At 42.1% G+C, this 18,188-nt stretch overlaps 6 protein-coding genes across 7 annotated transcripts; 2 read left to right on the plus strand and 4 right to left on the minus strand.

Annotated features, from left to right (window-relative positions):
- Positions 1-905: 905 nt before the first annotated feature.
- Positions 906-5,824, minus strand: snx5 (sorting nexin 5). The gene is made up of 13 exons (XM_003964108.3): positions 5,667-5,824; positions 4,973-5,077; positions 4,740-4,850; positions 4,486-4,607; positions 4,263-4,386; positions 3,840-3,935; positions 3,652-3,757; positions 3,501-3,576; positions 3,318-3,357; positions 3,140-3,226; positions 2,519-2,678; positions 2,335-2,420; positions 906-1,899 (listed from the first exon to the last, which is right to left on the minus strand). Exons 1-13 carry the CDS (start codon positions 5,700-5,702, stop codon positions 1,849-1,851), a joined length of 1,200 nt encoding a protein of 399 aa, XP_003964157.1. The 5' UTR covers positions 5,703-5,824; the 3' UTR covers positions 906-1,848.
- Positions 5,825-5,926: 102 nt separating this feature from the next.
- mgme1 (mitochondrial genome maintenance exonuclease 1) lies at positions 5,927-8,591 on the plus strand. Its single transcript, XM_003964226.3, has 5 exons — positions 5,927-7,315; positions 7,399-7,621; positions 7,695-7,827; positions 7,902-8,032; positions 8,217-8,591. The coding sequence occupies exons 1-5, from the start codon at positions 6,814-6,816 to the stop codon at positions 8,245-8,247; spliced, it is 1,020 nt and encodes a 339-aa protein (XP_003964275.2). The 5' UTR covers positions 5,927-6,813; the 3' UTR covers positions 8,248-8,591.
- LOC101065647 (glycine N-acyltransferase-like protein 3) lies at positions 8,592-11,034 on the minus strand. The gene is made up of 5 exons (XM_003964227.3): positions 10,799-11,034; positions 10,620-10,727; positions 10,437-10,557; positions 10,216-10,351; positions 8,592-10,112 (listed from the first exon to the last, which is right to left on the minus strand). The coding sequence occupies exons 1-5, from the start codon at positions 10,904-10,906 to the stop codon at positions 9,713-9,715; spliced, it is 873 nt and encodes a 290-aa protein (XP_003964276.3). The 5' UTR covers positions 10,907-11,034; the 3' UTR covers positions 8,592-9,712.
- A 134-nt stretch (positions 11,035-11,168) lies between these two features.
- On the minus strand, positions 11,169-12,557 carry cst3 (cystatin C (amyloid angiopathy and cerebral hemorrhage)). Its single transcript, XM_003964228.3, has 3 exons — positions 12,278-12,557; positions 11,832-11,933; positions 11,169-11,643 (listed from the first exon to the last, which is right to left on the minus strand). The coding sequence occupies exons 1-3, from the start codon at positions 12,470-12,472 to the stop codon at positions 11,551-11,553; spliced, it is 390 nt and encodes a 129-aa protein (XP_003964277.1). The 5' UTR covers positions 12,473-12,557; the 3' UTR covers positions 11,169-11,550.
- An 18-nt stretch (positions 12,558-12,575) lies between these two features.
- On the plus strand, positions 12,576-15,997 carry ephx5 (epoxide hydrolase 5). Of its 2 annotated transcripts, none has more exons than XM_029834760.1 (10): positions 12,576-12,701; positions 12,812-12,875; positions 13,541-13,754; positions 13,833-14,013; positions 14,099-14,308; positions 14,380-14,509; positions 14,740-14,951; positions 15,092-15,200; positions 15,289-15,414; positions 15,504-15,997. In XM_029834760.1, exons 2-10 carry the CDS (start codon positions 12,853-12,855, stop codon positions 15,703-15,705), a joined length of 1,407 nt encoding a protein of 468 aa, XP_029690620.1. In that variant the 5' UTR covers positions 12,576-12,701; positions 12,812-12,852; the 3' UTR covers positions 15,706-15,997. The 2 variants fall into 2 exon arrangements, with proteins under 2 accessions (XP_029690620.1, XP_029690621.1); XM_029834761.1 differs by having other exon boundaries at positions 12,643-12,697; positions 12,809-12,875.
- Positions 15,998-16,008: 11 nt separating this feature from the next.
- Positions 16,009-17,947, minus strand: mad2l1bp (MAD2L1 binding protein). The gene is made up of 3 exons (XM_003964230.3): positions 17,522-17,947; positions 16,764-17,026; positions 16,009-16,693 (listed from the first exon to the last, which is right to left on the minus strand). The coding sequence occupies exons 1-3, from the start codon at positions 17,895-17,897 to the stop codon at positions 16,175-16,177; spliced, it is 1,158 nt and encodes a 385-aa protein (XP_003964279.3). The 5' UTR covers positions 17,898-17,947; the 3' UTR covers positions 16,009-16,174.
- Positions 17,948-18,188: the final 241 nt, after the last annotated feature.

Here is an 18,188-nt window from a genome sequence, read left to right on the forward strand (position 1 = left end):
GAAATACAGCCCATTTAAAGTCACCATCCCTGTTTGTCTTCCTGAGGCAGCTGCTCTCAGCCAATAGGTGGCGGGTTGCTGTCACCACAGCTCACCTGTGATTGAAGTCTGATGTGTACAAAATCCCCAGATCCCCTCATTCTTATCTATAATCTGAAGAAAAGTTCTGTACTGCAGCGACATTTGTTCTGATAAGGCCACAGAAAATCTAAAGTTTAAGAGCAAAAACTGGGAAAAATGATCACATCAGTTCGACAAAAGGTTTTTTTTAAAAAAGGGAACCTCCTCTTTTGTCGACTCTAATCAGAGTTGCAGAGATGATGTGAAAATGGTAATATGATATCCTGAAACGGACATGAATAATCATTACTTAATCTCCCTTCTGCTTCTTTTCGTGCAGTTGGTCCTTTTAGGATGCATGTGTTGCTATATTATTGGCTGTCTCGGGTGACTCCATCCAATCACCGAGTCCAAACCCAAAAGTCACTGTGACTAAAGTCAATATTGACAAACAGCTTTTGGCAAGATAAAACAGATGTTTTGTCAATCCGTCAGTGCATGCTATACATTTTTGTGAAGCCGCTGCTGCTCACCAGCACATGGATTTTGCATTTTGGTGGTTGTGAATCCTCCAAGCAGAGAAAATGTCCTGACAGCCCTGCAAACCCACCACATGGTGGTCAAATATGCACACAGCTGTGTTTAATTCAAGAGCCCTGTAATAAAAAATAAATAAAAAAAACTAGTTGGAGGGAGGATGCAGTCACGTGACGGGTGCTGCCACCTGGTGGTAAAGTCGTAGATTCGATTCAACAGGTTATTAAATTCAGGCCAAACGAGGCAGAATATCCTCACATCTTTGAGTTTCTTTTTTTTTTTTTGAAACGAAAGAAACGGCAATGAACTTGGGAAAGAATGATTTATTAAATGCCATTATTACAAATTTATAAAAGGCTAAATTTCTGTAAGAAAAACATGGAAAAGTAGTTCACAGAATTGGACTCTATGAGAAATACATTCATTTTCTTAAAAAACTAATGCATTGACAATTTATTGCAACTGCTTTTTTCTTAGTGCATCTTCTGATAATTTTTTATTTTCTGTTTCAAAGGGCTGGTAAATATCAAATCAGCTGGATCACTCGTGGACCAATCAATAATTACGCACTATGAATGGGCACAGAGAGTAAAACAAATGTAAGCTGTAGTAGATATGAAACCCATCGCATCTCGGTCATTTGCAGGAATATGTGATCCTGATCATCACACCAAAATGATCTGCTCTCCTCTCCATATATTCCATCGGGTTTCTACAGGTAATGCTTTGATACCTGAGCACAAGAATGTAGAGCCTATTTTAAACTATTCCTTTTGTAAATACAAACAAAAAAAGATCCCCAACAAATGAAGTAAGTTTAGTAATTCAATAAAATATCCGTACGAGTACATGAGGGAGATTAGACTCAATATGTTTAAAGAATGCATGTTCATGTACAGTGTGTGCATCACATACAAATGAGATAAACCAAGACTTGGGGGAAGAGAAGCTCTTCTGACATGGAAAGGAAAAGGCTTTACAATGTGCAGCCCTAGTTTCCAGAGGCATTCAAAACAAAATTAGACCACCATCACTAATGGAAAAGAATGGACCAGGCTCTGTAAACATTAGGACACTCTGCAGATGAGACACTTTATCTCAATCAGGCTTCTAAAGTGGTATCAGACCCATGTGTCGGAGCAGAGAGAAGGCTTAGAGTCGTGTCTGTGCAAGGCCCCGGGGTTGCCCAGGTATCCAGCTGCTACTACTGGTCACTTGGTGATGGCGCGACAGGAACATTTGGAAAACATGTCAGTTGCTTTTAAGCATGTCGATGCATCCCTGCAATAGAGCTGCATTGTTCTGGAAAGACAAGAGAGAAGAGGGTTTTCCTGGGATTAGTCTCCTCGGAGTCAGGAGGCATTTGACTTTACAACAAGACCCCTGCTGAAAGCAGACTGATTAATGATGGATTAAATAACCCTTCAGAGAAACAGGCTTCCCCCCTTTCTACAAAAATGGAATCTGCTATCTGAAATAATGTATTTTAGTAATAATATTTATAAAAGATAACACTGTGGCCTTAAATCCACAGAATAATTTGTAGATAAACCCAATGCCTCTAGAGATATTTGAGCTCAAGCTGTAGTAGTGTTCCAAGCACTGACTAAATAATTACACACGTTTGCATGTGGTGACGCAATAACACCAAAGCTGTGTGAAAATGAGACCTGGCTGATCATTACGTATCCACGGCTAACTGATACCATTTAAACAAGGTTAGCTCAGTCATCCTACCTTTGCATGCTTTATCTCCAGCTCAGCCATCTCTATCAGGTTCTTCCTGAAGGCCACCACGCGTCTGGCTTTGAAAGCAGTCAGCTCTACGGAGAAAACATTAAAACAACACAACTTAGTGCAGTGGATTCCAATGGAGACATAGAAAACAGGTATAGGCCGACGCACAGGTGAATGTACAAACCTCTCTTCCCAGACTCCGAGAGCTTGTCAAATTTCTGGAGGCAGTGTTTCTGGTGCTCCTCTGCCTGTGGGATGTCCTTGCTCTTCAGCCGAGCCTTATCCAACGCCTTGTTCGAGTTCTCATAGTCGGCCAAGGCGCGGGCTCGCCTGTACAGTAGGTCCTGGCACGTTCCACATAGTTCAACGTTAGCCATTAAAAAGTGCTACGACTGGGTAAATATTTACAATCCATACAGGTCATTTGCTGACAGTTCACAAAAAATGTAAAGCAAATACTGAGCAAATTTCTAGAACGTGTAAACAAAGAAAAGTGTGTTTGATGTGCATATTTGTTGAGTGCATCAAGAGTTGCTCCATGTAGATGAGCAATAGAGTGTGATGTCATAAAACCACAGGATTACAGCAGAATGCAACAATCAGTCAAATAGTTCTGCATCCTGTGTGATTGCAGCTACAGATGTTAGTGTAGGGCCTTGACTTGATTTTATGATCAGAGGGCTGCGGCACCACCTTAAAGGGTCTGGCCCTTGGACTAAGGTCACATTGTGGACAACAGTGGAGGCCTTCCTGTGGTGACTTGAGGAGCTACAGTGCAAAGAAAGGACGGGTTTCCGTGTCTCACCTTGGCAGCCTGGATGTCTCTCATGTAATACCTCAGCAGCTCTGTGAGTTTCAGCTCCTGGTCTGAAGCTACCCTTCCTTCCACCTTCTGAAGGAGCGCAAAGGGATACAAAATGTTTACAAAATGGGGACAAATATTTGCAAAGGCGTCGTGCGTAGGAGCAGAATGTTCTGCTTACTCTGAGCTTTTCAAACAGGTCCGACAACTTCTCCAGTTGCCTAAAAATAGCACAATCAAATAGTTACATTCGTTAATTGAATTAACGGAGGATAACCGGAAGAATACCAAACATTGACTAATCAGTGTTCAGTTACAGATGCATCAGCTGGGTAAAACGCATGAATGTAGAGGTGATGCTCACTTTTTATTTGCTGTGCTATCATCAGCAGAAAGACAGTTTAGAGTGGAAGAGATGAGGATGTAATCATCTGCAATATCTGCAAAAAGAGGAAAATTAACAAACCTAAGAACAGCTTTAATCTATTTTACCTAAAAAGCTAAAATGCAGATACTTTTGTGAGAGCGGGTCATTTTCTCTGCTTTTGCCGTAGAATCTTTTATCTTGCTGTAGTAGTCTAGCAGAAAAGTCTTCTCCTGCTCGAAAAACTCATCCACTTCCTGTCCCAAAAACACGCAAACACGACGGTTGGGGAAGTTAAGTGTTATTCACATATTTTTAGATGGTCAGAGATGAACCAACCTTTATTCCAGAGATGAGAACCTCATCAGCTGACTTCACCATGTTCTTAAAGAATCCTCCAAACATTTCTTTAGCATTCTTCCTTCTCACGCTGAGCTGAGGACAAAATGTGGAGAATAAATCAGTCTTCAAGACAACCTGAACTAAATGTTTAATACAGAAAAAAATAATGAATTGTTCTTGTATGATTGTATGTCCCACAAACATATAAATGCATGGAATAGATATTTCCACAACACTGATTGCAAAGTGTGCATTGTTGAGCTTTAATGTCAGAAACTCTGAGCCAAAGACCACTGAGATAAGCAGAAGTGCTGATGGCAGCAGGACACAAGTCATGCGCCACAATTTGCCAGTAAACTTTACTTCCTCTCTCTCCAACTGACAAATGGGAGAAGGAAGTCAGCATTATGTGGAACTCACATCCTGCTCGTACTCTAAAAAAATCTGAAAATTTCTGTCTTTGCTCAAGATTGGGTGAGACGACAGTCTCTGCAGGAAGACTTCGTGCACTTGGACGGTTTTCTTGAACACAGCCAGGTACTCACTGAAAAGAAAACAGCACATGAAACAGTAAGACAAGACTTCATGAAGCTGTGGAAAACGGAGAGCAAAATGCCTGGAGTTTTGTTTAAGCTGTACTCACGCCTCCAGCTCTTGTTTCATTTTTGTGTACTCATCCTTTGTCATTGTCGCTTCACCTTCACCCAGTTTGTGCATCTTCTCTCTTGGGCTCTCAAAATCAGGTTTAGGAGGTGATGGAGGGATCTACGAAAGACATAGCACTTGAGAAAGTATGATAGTTAAACAGTTTATGAAAAACAATGTGCAGTCAAGATTGAAATGACCAATTTAAATCCATTTTGTTATGGAATTATATCTAAAAAACATCCAACTCACTATTAGCCCAGCATAATCCTCTGTCTCAACTAAGGTGTCATGTAGCCAAATAAAGTCCTCATGCTGCCTTGGAACGGAGAAGTCTGGCTTCCGGAAAGAGCTGAGCGTGGTCTGGGAGCAAACAGAACCATGTCAAGTTCAGAAAATCCCATCAGCGATGCAATTAGTATTGTGACACTAGGTTTTTTTTATTTCTTAATATAATAATATTGCCTGCATGCATTTATTTTCACCTTTGTATGAACAGTGAACTTGACTTTGTCCCTTTCGCAGAGAGCATCAGGAATGTCAATAAGGAGTGAAGAATCATGGTTCAGATCCACAGACACAGACCGCATCTAAGGAAAACACACACACACACACACACACACACACACACACACACACACACACACACACACACACACACACACACATATGAAGTGAAGGACCTGGTGGAAAAGCTGGAATGTTGTGAGACCAAAGCCATGGCCTTCCATTTAATTACAAATATATACATAAATGACGATTAGTTGCAAAAACGCGGAGAACATATAAACAATGGAACACTACCAATTGCATCCCTTTAAACTCCTAAAAGTTCTGAACAGTTTGTCAGAATATCAAATTTATCGTGGTTACCCTCAACCCAAGGGACATATATTGATGTGATACAGTGCAATAAACTGGCACTCTCTTCAAAGTTCACAAAGGAAACGGCACATTCTTCCAAATTTTGCAAGTAAAGTAAAATATGCGGACTTGATTTTATATATTTACTTTATTCAGGCGGCACACTTTTTCCGCTTGCTTTGTCAATTACATGCAGGCTAGCTTTAGCCTCAGGCTAGCATTAACAGCGAAAACACAAGTTAATGGCAATTTTTAATATCCCCACAACGCTAGTAAAACCACAATACTCTGCATGCCAACAGCCTTCAAACCTACCTTTTCCTTGTTGCTTTCATCTATGGAAGATGTCATGACAGCACGAAAATCCGACGAAGTGAGAAGCAAATTTGTAGGCCAAATAACAAAAGTCTAAGCAGGAAGCTGTTTCCCTCTGCTCATGAGCTGTCAAATGGGTTTTCGCCCCAATCCCGAAAGGTTCGATCCCGCCTTCGCCCTCTTCTTATTGGACACTGACGGATGCACAAATGTTGCGATTGGTTATTGTTTTAGTCACTCACGTCACATTTCTAGCCTCTTGCTTTTAAATAGTTTGATTTCGATATTAAGTTTTTGTAGTTGTCATGATCGGACTAAACAGAAACTTCATCTACTCATATCTACTTCAGATATTTGGCTGCTCACGTTTCCGACGTGAATCTCTCAAATCCGGACTTGAAATTTTATTTAACATTTCAGGATTTCAGGGGGTTCAGGATTGTAGCGAAACCAACGAGCCAGTTGACTTTTCAATTGACCGGGGGGCGCAGATTTACAGGGCTGTAATATTTGTTAACTTTGAGAGAGAAATACAGAGCGCCAGCCACAATAAACTATAAAAGACACTCTGTCACGGTTTTTCCAGGTGTGTATTTCTCTTTGATACTAAATTAGTTGTGGTGCATTTTAACTATTGCATTTATACAGCAATGCGAAAACTAAGAAAACTACAGATCACCCATTTAATAATTGTGGGTAGTGTAGTTCTTTTCACCGATATTTTGAATAAACCATTTTAAAGGTTGACTGTGTCGAAAGTAGTGGATTCTTCTAAAGTATACATAGTCAATTCCCACCCAAAGATCTCGTGGCGATGTTATGGTGTGTCTAAACATACAAAATGCAGTAGATAAAGTTATTTTCGTTACATCTGCTGGGTAATGTAGTTTCTGATTTTATAACCGGAAAACAGTCGCCGATAAAACAAGGAAACGCGTGCAACCATTAAAGCGTTCCGTCTAGAAACATTCCTATCGTGTTTTGGTTGAGTGACACACTGCGTGGAATATGGTGGGGCAAGAACCCATCATACAAACGAGTACAACGAGGGTCCTTTTTCTATACAATTCAAGATGTTTGAAGAAAAGTGTTTTTAAGCAGCTAATGCTGTAGAAGTTTTCAGGTTTGTTTGTTAAAAATCGCCAGAATGTTCTCTTTTAAACGCATGGTATACACGGGACGCGTCATTGTTCCCCAATGCGCCTCCCTCTCTGTGAACAACTTCTCTGCTTGTCAGTTTCTACCATCACCAAAGAGACACAGTCCGTACAGCTCAGTTGATAGTGAACGTTATTCGTCCCTGGTGAAGTCAGTCATGTCTTCGAAGGTTAGTTCACAAACTCCCGAGACACTTAAAGCGGAGGACGAACACATTTTTGGACCTGTTGTCAGAGAGCAAACACCGTCCTCGGAACCAAAAACATTCCATCCATTTCTACAACACAAAGACACTCTAGAGACAGGAGGAGACAGCCGTGGACCTCCTGTCCGGATCCCATTAAACCGGGGACAGGGGGGCGCTTCAGTTCCGAGTGTGACCCGCATCCTTCAGCAGACTCTCTCCCCAGATCAGATCTTCTACCTGGACAGGTGGAAGAGGAGGATGATCGAAAAGCTCGGAGAGGAAGGCTTCGAACAATACAGTCAGGGTGAGGTTTGTTTACTACTGTAGAATAATGTATGTGCTTTGATATATGGGTTAACAAAATGTTGAAAAGAATGTTGCGATCAGCTTTGTTTAGGCAAGGAAAGCTTTTCCATTCAGCTGTGGAAGATGCTCTGACATCAGGTGGAGCTTTGAAGAGAAAGAAAGAGTACACACCTGAGGTACGGGGATACCTGGAGAGCATCTCTCACACACTGGAGGACATGAGCGAAGTCAAAGCCATCGAAAGCGCTGTACAGCATCAAAAGCTGAACTACATCGGAATTGCCGATTGTGTTGCTCGCTACAGGTAAATAGTTTTGGGCTAAAAATACGGTGTGACTTTGTCCAAACTATCCTTAACCAACTGCTTCTATCCACAGAGGTGTCCTGTGCGTTATCGACTGGAAGACTTCCGAGAAGCCGAAACCATTCCTGAGCAATACGTTTGACAACCCGATTCAGGTGGCCGCCTATGCCGGGGCTCTGAACAGTGATGCCAACTATAAGTATCAGGTCAGCCTGCCTGAGAGTCCTGAGCTGAAAGAAACATTTTGCTGTTGCCCTCACACAATGTTGCTCTGTTGTAGGTTGAAAATGGACTCATTGTTGTTGCCTACAAGGACGGCTCGCCAGCTCATGCTCACCAGTTGAAGTCAGAACTGATGTTGGAGTACTGGAACACCTGGCTGACTCGTCTCGAATATTATAATGAAAAGAGGTGAAGAAGTAACAGATAATACGATAGATAGATAGATAGATAGATAGATAGATAGATAGATAGATAGATAGATAGATAGATAGATAGATAGATAGATAGATAGATAGATAGATAGAAAGTCTATATGTCATATGTCATAAGGATGCATATCATTTACAGTGTATTTTTTCCCTCTTTATTTCAGAGCTAATGGTGCATTAACAGAAAAGAGATGAGATCTGTAATCAACGACCCAGCAATACCTCTGCACGACTGATGTACAATGATTATGGAATTTCTACATCTGGCTAAAGTGCAAAAGTGTGAAATCTTGAAACAGACTTAAAACTGCATCAAAGTGTGATATAAGGTCGCATGCCCTGACTTAATTAGTGAAGTCCTCCAGTGGTCATGTGACACAGTGAGTTTTGTTGTTTAACATTTTTTGGATGCAGTTGACCTGATATTATCGTGGCGAAGATAAGTCCCTCAATTGAAATAAAGTTATTTCATAAAAAGATATTGAAATGTATGACAGGATTTTGTATTTGTTTTTATTAAACCTCGATTTAAGACAGAATTGGAGACAGCGTCTTTGCTTTTATTTATTTTTTGGTTTTGTATTCAACCATTCTTTGATTCCATTATCAGCCTCACTGTAGGCATCTAAAAAGTCAACATGCTTCCCAGATCTATACCGCCATAGTGCGACACTTTTAAACAACTGTTTTCACCAACCGGAAGAAGATGCTAACTGTCAAACCACGAAGACCTAAAAACACATGAGATGTTGTTTTACCCTGAAGACATCACCCCTCTGAAAATGTATAAAGACACAGGACACAGACACTCATTTATCTGTAACTAAAAGAGGTTTGTAGTTACACTTTTATTGTGCCAAATTTATGCAAAAATGTATCAATCATACATGTGGAGCAGATTTAAGTCCTACAGAAAAGATTGCATTATAAATACGCGATTTCTGGATATTTTTTCCAATCAAAAACATTTTATGAAGAATAACTTCCATATATTTATGTTGCTTTGTTTACATGGCAGACGCCAACGTTTGAGGTCGTTTTTAAACGCCGTTGTGGATCGTTACCACAGGGGGTCGTGGTTTGGTCTTTGTTGAGCAGATTGATAAAGAGGAAACAAAAACAAAGCTAAACTAGAATGTTGAATATCCTGTGGCCACATAATGTTCCCAGACCAAAACAGGTCAATCAGACGTGCACTGAAACAACACCATCTTTAGGCTCGGACCTGAAATTGTTCGTTGTAAAAAAAGGATTGATGTCATTGTTTTCAGCACGAACTGGGTAAGAGTTGAAGACACACCTTGGGCATGTTACCTGTCCATGAAAGGACACATTAGGCATTTACTCACACCCTTATACTCACGTTTAGACCTTTGAGTCACGCAAATACACAAACCTAAACACTTCCATGCAAGGTCATGAGCTGGAATCCAACCATCGTACTATGAGGTGAGTGTGTCAACAGTTCACCTCTGTGCTTAAAAGGAATATCCGAATCACTGAACACTCCATAGAATCCAACCTATTATCAATAATTAGAATATAGGACATAATGATACGATCTGTGTGTGAATCCAAAAGATTGTCAGAAGGGGACCAGCAAAGGAGACCATCAAGACCCCTGAGAGAATTTACAATCTGTCAGATGAAATAAAATCAATCAGAAATTGAACTCCAACCATGCTGCCCTGTATGTGGGATCCTCAATAAAGCCTAAGTTTGTAAAGGCCTTATAGGAGAGTGTGTTGTCCTCCTCTATGAAACAGTAGACTGGAAAACCTTCCGCAATGAGCCGCCTGGCCATGGTGCTGATCAGCACTTTGGCGTGACCCTTCCCTCTGTGCTCGGGCAGAGTGTACAGAAGCCCCATGGCGCAGTAATCGTACAGCAGGATCCAGGACACGGGCTGGCCGTGCTCGTCCGTGATGCAACACGACGGGAAGTTGGTGATGAAGTTCGTAATGCTGCTGTAGCCTTTCTCATCCCCCCCAAACTTCCAGGTTTTATTCACCAAGTCGACGTGGGAAAGGTCCAGAGATGAAATCCTTGACGCCACCTGACTGTGGACATGAAAGGACACGAAAGGACATGAAAGGACATGGCTGTGTGTAGAATCCCTGGGGTAAATGTGACCACAACACACCTGGAGCCTTTGGATCATACCTGGGAACTTCCTGTTCAGGCAGCAGATGGTGGCTGTCTATCAAATACATTAGATGTAGCACAATAAAGGTCCTGGTATTTACTTTCCTTTGAGAAGACACTTCTTTCACCATAGAGATTTGAGCCATGTCAAGTCCTGCAAGATAAAAAGGATCTCTCTCTCTCTCTCTCTATATATATATATATATATACTGTACTCATCCATCTGTATATATACTGACCTCCAATTATAAAATAGGTGCTCCAATCGACCACATCAGCATCTACCAGCATTTTCCTTAAAGCGTTTTCGTCCGTGCAATAATATGACACCTTTTTCCTCGTCTTCCCTACGGATTCATTCTGAAACGGACCGAACCACATTTACCAAGTCTTGTGCTTTATTAAAATTCTCCGGAACTCACCTCACATTTGGGGCGGCAGATGATGACCCTGAACTCCGGCCACGAGTCCACGAGCACCTCCACCATGGTCGGTCTGTCCTTGTTAATAGCGCGAAGGTAACCGTAAACCTGCCAACGCGACATCGTGCGGTACTGCATTTGGATACAGTTGTAGATTTGCTTTTAAGAATCAGCACTACCTTGAAACTCCTGGGTAAGTGCTTGAGAAGCACTTTTTCAGCAGTCACTATCTCGGCTTTGCTCAGGATCTTCATTTTGCTCGATAAAGAAACTCGGGTTTCCCACATTTCAATGCAAGCGCTCCCGAAAAGGGGCAAGCGGTCCAACTCAGACTGTTACGCAACACTGAATCAATGCCACGGTGACTGTGCGCACGTTTGAAAATGTTTAATTTAACCGTTTTTTAACCCTTTTTTTCCCCTCCAAATTATGCAATCTTGATTGTTCTTTTAGAAGATCTTAAACGTGATTTCCTCATTCAGCGTGTTTGTGCATCTAAAATAACCATATTTATTACAGTGAGTTTCTATCTCGATGAAGCCACAAAAGTCGATGAATGCTATTTATTATGCCACATGCATGTATAGATATACACAAAGGAGTATTTTAAAAAATGTTAAACCAACAATAGGTAAATGTTGCAAACAAATGCATTTTTCCCCCTCTCAACATAATTTTTTCCAAATTTAAAAATATGCTTTATTTGGCCAATATAATAAACTCAGGGACACATAATCTAAAATCATTTTAATTAACTCCATAAGTAGATAACAGAAGACTACTGCTAGTAATATTAGTATCAAAAAGTTACACCTCTATCATTTTAGTCTAATTCATGCTGAAAACAACTTTTAAAAGTCCCAGTTCAGCCAAAGCAGAAATAGTGTATTAATACTGTTGTGGTTCATCCACAAGAAAGTTTCCATGTTGATTAGACGTTATTTGTAGGAGGACACGTCTCCTTCAACAGTTGGACCTGGTTCAGCCATGGTCTGCTCCACACGGTGAACGTGCACTGGTACGGCTGGGCGAGAAAAGAGAACACAGTTTAACATTTAAATGAACGGGAAACGTCCAATAAAAGCTCCCGATAGGTTTGAGCATGTTTAACTGGTCGCTCCACACAATCATCTGGATGCATCATCGCCCTCATGACGTTCCAGTCATGCTGTTTTGATTCCTCAGGATGTGGCCTCTCCACACCGTCATTACCTGAGCATGTTCCGGGATTTCACACAATTCCCGAGCTTCGCTCTTCCTGCACACGGATCTTGCCATGTTCGCAGTTATGACATATTTAATCCCAGAAACAACCTGAAAAAGAAATGCGAGAAGTCATCTGATCAGCTGTGATGCATGACACTACAGACAATATTTATTTAAAAACCGGCCCCAAACTGGCAACTTTCGATTTATGTTTGCTGGTTTTATTCTGGTTGTGCTCCTTTATTGTTGAATCTAAATTAGCACTATAGACGTTTCTGTGGCTGTGTAAATGTAACCAGTGCAGATTTACGAGGCTTTTGCCTTATAGGCAGAAGTAATACAAGGTCAGTAGGTCGCTATATGGTTAAAGCCCCCGGGATAAAAATACAGTGTTACACCTGAATTATATTCAGTTTGTGAGTAATTGTCAGATTTTGTGGACGTTTACCGACCTGAGTCTGGACCTTCACCACTTGTGCCACTTGGCTGAGGTACATGTCGTTGGAGGCTCTGTTGTGCTGAACAACAGCGAAGTTCAGGGCGTTTTTCACTCGTTCGTCGTTCGGATCCGCATCTTGAAAGCCTCCTACCATCGACGAAGAGACGGCAGAAACCGCTGTGAAAACAAGAAAGGCGACTTTCCACATCGTGATCGTCTAACTGCGCAGTAAAATATCTCAAGTAAACAGTCGCTGCAAGTCCAGCGCGACGCCCCGCCCTTCTTACGTAACGGCTAAGATTGACACGCCTCTCAGCCAATCAGAGAGCTCCGTACAAAGTCCAGAGAAGGGCTCTTCGCCTAATGGGCTTAAATACTCACGCAGCTCGATTTCTCTCGGATCAAATCAAAATTCAGCTCTCACACAAGCTAACAAGGTATGTTGTGTTTAAATATGCGTGTTGTTGACAGTCGTCGGAATTCAAAGAGCCCAAATGTGACTATATATATGCATATATATATTTATGCACTATATTTTTCTTTTCAGCTGCCAGATAAAAGAACAATCTACAACCTCTGACCTCCACAATGGAAAGTCTGTATGAGATATTGTGAGTTGTTTCAGACCACAAAACTCGTTCTTCTCATCAGCTGTAAATGTTGCTGAGTCACGTTCAAGTGCTGCTGCAGCCCTCGGGGATAAAGTCGTAAATTCACTACAATGGAGTTGTAAATGAAATACACGCGCGTTCACCCAAGTTTTCCCTGGGAAAAGTTTCTTGCATGTTCTTTTGGATCGAGTTCTTTTTGTAGTTAAAATATTTGTCAGTATCCAAACAGGAACACGTCCATGAAGGACAGCCTGCACCGAGAAACAGGAAAAGACCATAAATAGGCAATATATTAAAGATTAGAGAGACAGTTACGATTTGAGTATTTCAGCTCTATCTCTACAGACCACAACGACAACAGGTCTCCTCATATAGGTGCAGAACACCAGAATAATGATTAACTATTCATTTCCTTATTTGACAACCCTACAGCTGAAGTACAGCTTGTGGACCCAATAATTATATTTTGGCTATATTCTCATAAATTTACATCTTTATCCTTAAAAATCTATGACTTTATCCTTGTGAATGTATGACTGTAAAGGTACTACATTTAATTGTGTAAATCTGTGACTTGACTCTCGATGATCCACCACACGCCTAAAGTCTCTATCAGTAAATGTGGCCATCACGGTCTCTTTTTTGGATCTCTCCATGCCCAACAGGGACCACTTCTTCGGCTTGGATCCCGTTCACCGGCAGCTTTTGGTCGGTTCCGCTTTGGCAGTAGGAGGCATACTAGCGTATTTACTACTCAGAAGAAAGCCAGTCAAAAGTATTCCAGTCGGGGAAGGATGGTGGGGAGCAGGAGAGAAGCCACAGTCGGAGGATGAGAGCATTCGCCCCTTCACAGTGGAAACATCAGATAAAGAAATTGAGGTTTTCCATTTTATTTTATTGACGTCTACCAAATGTAACGCGGTGCAAAGATCTAGATAATGGCATGTTGTTTAACAGGACCTCCACGGGCGCATTGATGGAAGCCGGTACACCGATCCTTTGGAAGGTAGCGCCTTCCAGTATGGCTTCAATTCCACTTACCTCAAGAAAGTGGTTTCATACTGGAAAAATGAGTTTGACTGGAAGAAGCAGGTGGCAGTTCTTAACAAATATCCACACTACAAAACTAAAATTGAAGGTAGGCAGATTGCGGGGCCATCGGTATTTGGCTGACATTTATATTTCCCTTTAAAAATGTCTTTTTAAAAAAAACTTTATTGTAGGATTGGACGTGCACTTCATCCATGTGCGGCCGACAAGCCGCCCAAACCAGCGGGTTCTTCCCATCATGCTGGTTCACGGCTGGCCCGGCTCTTTCTATGAGTTTTACAAGATTCTGCCAATTCTCACGGAGAACCAGGGCGGGCTGGTGTTTGAGGTCATATGTCCGTCCATCCCTGGCTACGGTTTCTCAGAAGCGCCACATAAACAAGGTAGATTCGTGTAAAGGTAGCTTTACTTTCAGCGGTAGGTGAACGAAGACTTAATCCCATTTATGCACCAGGATTTAACAGTCTGGCAGCTGCGCGGATCTTCCACACACTGATGGAGCGTTTGGGATTCTCCCAGTACTACCTGCAGGGTGGAGACTGGGGTGCTCTTATCACCACCAACATGGCACAGATGAAGCCTCAGTAAGAGCAAAAACACACTTGCTGCAATGTTTATGCCACCCACTAGTGTCCTAAATGGGAGCGTTGTGAAATCCATGATTTCCAAGATAAACTCTGAGCACCCACATTCCAAGAAACTAAAGCAAACAAGAATATACGTGTCTATCCAGAGAGGGACACTGATGAGTGTAAGAGTCTCAGCATCGTGCAGTTTGGCCTAATCTGAGATGCATTTTCTCATCGTCTTCCAGGAACGTGAAAGGACTCCACGTGAACATGATAATTACAAACCGGAACTTCAAGACGCTGCTGACGATCATCCTCGGACCTTATCTGCCCTCTCTGGTGGGTCTCACACAGGAAGATGTTCGCCGCCTCTTCCCTTTCTTCGAGAAAAATGTGTGGGAGATGCTGAGAGAATCGGGATACATGCACATCCAGGCCACCAAACCAGACACCGCAGGTGGGGACGTGCACAGCCGGTCGCTCCCGGTTGATTTCTCAATACACTGTTCATGCATTGAGCAAGATAGTTAAAAAAAACAAGCTGTCATAACTCGTGCATAAAAGGGTTATTGATGTTAATAACTACGGTGTGTACAGGCTGTGGCTTGAATGACTCACCTGTGGGCTTGGCAGCCTACATCCTAGAAAAGTTCTCCACATGGACTCATACCAAATACAAAGACCTGGATGATGGAGGGCTGGAAAGGTGCAAAGAGTTTGGCCATTGATCTCGTTTAAAACGATCGTTTCTCGACACTTTCGTTGTAAACATTAAAAAAATCTCCTTTTTACAGGAAGTACACCCTGGATGACCTTTTGACCAACGTCATGATATATTGGACCACGCGCTCCATCGTCCCTTCCATGCGCTTCTACAAGGAGAATTTGAAGGGCGACTTTGACAAAAGGGTGGATGCAAGGTATGTGGCCAGTTGATTCCCTTATCAGAAGCAATAGCAACTATTTCACATTCCCAAAGATAACACTTCCACCCCCCCCACCCCCCCAGTGTTGCTGTGCTTGTGCCCTCCGGCCTTGCTGCCTTCCCAGAAGAGCTGATACACTGTCCGAAGGCGTGGGCAGTTACAAAGTATCACAACATCTACTCCTACACTTCCATGCCTCGAGGTGGTCACTTTGCTGCCTTTGAGGAACCCCAGCTGCTCGCTGACGACATCTTCCAGTTCGTCAGAAAGGTTGAGAAGTGCTGATCCTGCCGGTGCACCGAGACCCGAAGAATAGTCGTGGTCGGTTCTTTATTGGTTATTTTGAAGCACTTGGAGAATCCATGCTTTAATGTTAGCAAAGACAAATGATGAATGATGTTGACACATAGTTAATTGTGACTTAAATAAGATGAAAAAATATATAGTCGTGCACTTATCACTTTTTTTGTTCTTAAAACCCTGAAAAAAAATAAATTCTCACGCAATACATTTTTTTCTGTTAGCAAAGCCACATTATTATATTCAACACATTAAAATGTTTAAAAAGCAAAACTAACCTTTTCTCTCTCTTTTTAAAAAAAAAATCAACATTCTTTTAATGTGTACAAAAATGTAGGTCACTTAAAATATATACAGCTCTCAGATCTAAATTGATTGCCTTGAAAACTTTGCATTTATATTCAGTAAACAGGACCCACACAGGGAGCGCCAGTCCACATCCCATCATATTGGTTTACTTGTTGAAACCTTTGATGGTCATGGGAGCCTGAAACCAGACATAATCCTGCCAGTCTGGCGTCAATTCTTTATGGCTCCTGGAGTCAGTAGACAGAGAAATAACGTGTTTCTTCACACGCGTCGGCACTTTGAATTGGAGTTTAGGGCGGAACCATTCAACGCCGCAATTCCTGTGAGCCAGTACCAAGACAGTGGTGGGCATGAGACGAACCGGGCGAGTGTCTGACAAAAGGTCGGCCACAAACAGCGTGCGGAAGAGTTGCCGCAAGCAGGAGGACACGCGTAGACACCGATCCCCACTGGCCACCACCAGAGCCTCCATGTTGATCTCGTACAGCTCTTTGGGGAGGATGACCGAACCTCCCAGCAACAGCAGCACCCGGGGAACCCTGCTGAGAGAGTAAAGCACCTCCAGCTGTTGCAGCACCTCTTCTAGCTCCTGCATGGTCTGCTGACACTTTCGCCAGGCAAGATCAGCAGACTGCCCCGGTCTCCGGCTTCCTGCGTGTTTCTCCTGAACACAACATTTGCACATGAATATTAGAGCCACGCATAGTTCTTCATCTTCTACCTTTGCTAGTCACCTGCTGTTTCTTTTGGGAATACACCAGCTGGTCGTATGTCATGGGTAGCTGCTGCCTCTGATAAAGAATGCACTTGAGGATCTCGCTGACAAAGCGGCAGCAGCCGTCCTGAGTGACCGTGCCAGGGAAGATGACGTCCACGTGGCCTTCGTCCTGTGCTCTTCTCACCATTTCAACGGCGCTTTCGTCACTCTGTATCCTGGCATGGATGCAGCAATCTTGCAGACTTGACTCATTAGAAACTGCCTCCTCTTCTGCAATATCTGTCCAAAATAGTGATCAACATGTCATCATTAGGGCGAGCAACGGAGCTAAGGCTTGATAACAGTAGTCTTGTCCAATACTTCCTGAGCTATTGTAATAACTTTATTGTAGTAACTTCTTGCCAATTAAAAGCCACAAGCATGAAACGTCCATTAAATATGTCAAGAGGGTGAAGAGAGATCCTGCAATGTCCTTTAAATGTGTGAATAGCTACTAATACGTCAAACCTCACACGTTTCCAGTTTTAGAATTTTAAAGAGTAAATGACTTATCAGACGGTTACAAAGTAATAGTGAATTTACTTATCTTAACTATACGTTATCATTTGGATGTAAATGTTAAATCGTCATATATGAACACAGACGTTTGCTGGGGTTAACCTCAACAAATCACCAGAGATTTAGATAGCGTTGCGTGATCTAATGTGATCTAAATATTGGTGGTAATCGGATTCCTAGTTTCACAACTTGGACCCACTCGAAGCTGCTACGTACCGGTGGTCGTGGGCGCAGAGGCAACAACCGCGTTCTCTTTGTCGTCACAATCATTCACCGTAACATGTTTCGATTTTAATCCACATTCATCGCTGGAAGGATTCTTTCCGCCTGCATTGCCGACTTTTAAACCTGGATTTGGTGCCGGTTGCGGCGGCTCTTCTCCCATTTCCATCGCACGTCCGCATGCATTCGAATCGTCACTTTGTAACGTAAAGACTTTGTTATTTTCGAATGTTCTGATGTCATTTTCTGTGGAATCTAAAAGGCAGGCCGGTTTCTCGTCCAAGCTTTCTGAAACCGAGCATCTTTCTTCATCAACAGATCTTGACGGTAGATCAGAATTATTCGGTTGTTTTGCCATAATTTCAAACATTTCCGCCGGGTCTTTCGCAATGCATCATGGGAGAATCCGCGTAACGTTCAAGGTACGTGGGAAATGTAGGATAGGACATTTCCTGGTATATCTGATGACATAAATAAGTATATCTATCAACAAAAAATATATATATACCGGGGTTGTCAGATCCTTCTTTGTCAATTTTTGTCATTTATACACTCATTTTTCTAACCTCAAATAGCTTATTTAAAAACTTCATATTGAATTTTCACACAAATACACATTTTTATAATTCAAATAGTACTTTATTCAGGCGGTATGTTATTG

This window comes from Takifugu rubripes, chromosome 4 (assembly GCF_901000725.2).
Source record: "Takifugu rubripes chromosome 4, fTakRub1.2, whole genome shotgun sequence".
NCBI lineage: Eukaryota > Metazoa > Chordata > Actinopteri > Tetraodontiformes > Tetraodontidae > Takifugu > Takifugu rubripes.